The sequence below is a fragment of the Chrysochloris asiatica genome, unplaced genomic scaffold (assembly GCF_000296735.1).
Source record: "Chrysochloris asiatica unplaced genomic scaffold, ChrAsi1.0 scaffold00050, whole genome shotgun sequence".
In the NCBI taxonomy this organism is placed as follows: Eukaryota; Metazoa; Chordata; class Mammalia; order Afrosoricida; family Chrysochloridae; genus Chrysochloris; species Chrysochloris asiatica.
The window spans coordinates 105,695-107,761 of NW_006408568.1; the positions used below are offsets into that span (position 1 = coordinate 105,695).

Below are 2,067 nucleotides of genomic sequence, written 5' to 3' on the forward strand. Positions count from 1 at the left end.
TTTACGTGTTTTTGCTATTGTTGTTAGTGGCAGACCAGTCAATTATGACTCATTATAACCCCATATTTGGAAAATAGAACTACTCCATAGGGATTTCTTTTGTGTGTTTTTTGTTTTTGTTTTTGCTTTTTAAAATTTTTATTGTGAATTGATTGATAGTTTTAATGAGAGAACATCAGTTTTGCACTCATCCTATTGTACTTTGTTTCATTGCAATGATTAAAATCCCCTCCATACATCTTCATTTAACAGTATTTGCTTGTTCCCTCTGGTTTGTGTGTGTGTGTGTGTGTGTGTGTGTGTGTGTGTTTTCTTTTTATGTACACTAAAACACTCAGGAATATATAATCATTTAAACAACCAAGGGGTGCATGCTACAAGCGAGCCTCCTGGCCGCCCGCCTTTCTCTTTCCATGAGTCTAGAGTCCTCAGCTGCTCCCTCTCTCCATGTCATCAACTCTGCTTCCATCTCTGGTGTTGCTGTTTCTCTGCTTAAGTTCCCATGCTCTTTGCCCTTGATGGCCTAGGGTCCTCTGTTCCTTGAATGTATGATTAACTACTCTCCCCTTTTTGTAATGAAACTTCTACCTTTACAGTTGTGACAATAGCAATTAGTCATGATAACAATTACTCATTATTGAATCAAATTAATCCTATCCCCATCTCCTTTCACCAGACCTATCTAGACAAGATGAAAACTAGTTAGTGAGGATTCTACCTTCTACTGTTCACTCTGAAACTAAACTTCCTCTTGAAAACTTGTAAGCCAGCCACTTTGTGCCTCTATAGCTCCCCAATTTTAGGTTGCCAATGTTTAAGTTGCCCATCCCTATCAACCCTGTATACCAAAGGGATAGGCTTGATCTGAATGTAAAGACTCCTTCCCTTTCAGTTGCTATTTTGAGCTACTACATCAATAAGTACAGGTCAAGTTCCTCAAATTGTAGCAATTGACACTTGCTTCCTTTGTCAAATTTCTTTGTGTTCCTCTAGTTGAGCTCTGGTCATCAAGCCTCCATAAGGTTTTCAGAAGCAGATCATCAGGCCTGGCCTCTAAGTTGTCTCTGGGTGAACTGAAAACACCAATCTTTTAACTCATAGTCAGTCAAACACTGAACTTCTGATATCATCCAGAGACTCTTTATGAAGCTACAACTAAAGAAGCAAATTAAAAACACCAATTTATGCTCTGTTGTTCATCTGTTATAATTGATGAGGTGTCTGATTTCTCTGGGCTCCTGATTGGTCCTTCCCTTTGTGCTCTATGGAGCCTTGGGGGGGTGCTCTCCTGAACTAGTTAAACCTGGTGATCATTTGAAGGTTCTGTGCCCAGTTCTCTTTAATCCATCTCTCCCTCATTGTCTGTTTCTGCAGGAATGAAACCTAAGAGCTGCCCCATTGCTACCCCCTGCACAGGTACGATATTCTTTGATATCCCTCCGTCTCCCCTGTTGGTTCTCAAGGGATCCTCCTTTCTAACAGGCCAGTAACAGAAAGTGCTGCTACCTTTCAGACAAAGAGAAGCTCCGACTCAGGGGAGGAGACACCACGTGCTCAGGGCGAGTGGAGGTTTGGCACCAAGGCTCCTGGGGCACGGTGTGTGATGACTCCTGGAGCCTGGCAGAAGCCGAGGTGGTGTGTCAGCAGCTGGGCTGTGGCTCTGCTCTGGAGGCTCTGCCAGAGGCTGCATTTGGCCCAGGAAATGGGAGCATCTGGTTGGATGAGGTACGGTGCAGAGGCAAGGAGTCCTCCCTCTGGGCCTGTGCTGCACAACCCTGGGGGCAGAACGACTGCAAACATGAAGAGGATGCTGGAGTGAGGTGTTCTGGTGAGCACAGAAGCAGAAAAATGGATGGAAGACTGAGTTTGTATCTAGAAATCATTCCTGGGTGGTCTGATGCCCTGTGTTCTAGCTTTATAGACAGAGTGGTCTAGTCTCCTGGGATCTGGGGAAGAAAGAAGTCCCAGTGATGGTAGGTGTGATCCTTTGCCTTCTCCAGTTCCATTGTCTTTCTCTTCCTTCTAGGTGAGAGGACAACATCTCCCCCCATTCTTCGAAGTGAGTGA

At 44.3% G+C, this 2,067-nt stretch overlaps 1 protein-coding gene across 1 annotated transcript in view; it reads left to right on the plus strand.

Moving 5' to 3' along the window:
- The window catches only part of LOC102841716 (antigen WC1.1-like), a 180,020-nt gene that overhangs the window by 97,912 nt on the left and 80,041 nt on the right, over positions 1 to 2,067 (plus strand). Inside the window, 3 exon segments of the mRNA XM_006862752.1 lie at positions 1,375 to 1,416; positions 1,514 to 1,828; positions 2,027 to 2,061. Of these exon segments, the coding sequence (XP_006862814.1) occupies positions 1,375 to 1,416; positions 1,514 to 1,828; positions 2,027 to 2,061 (392 nt within the window).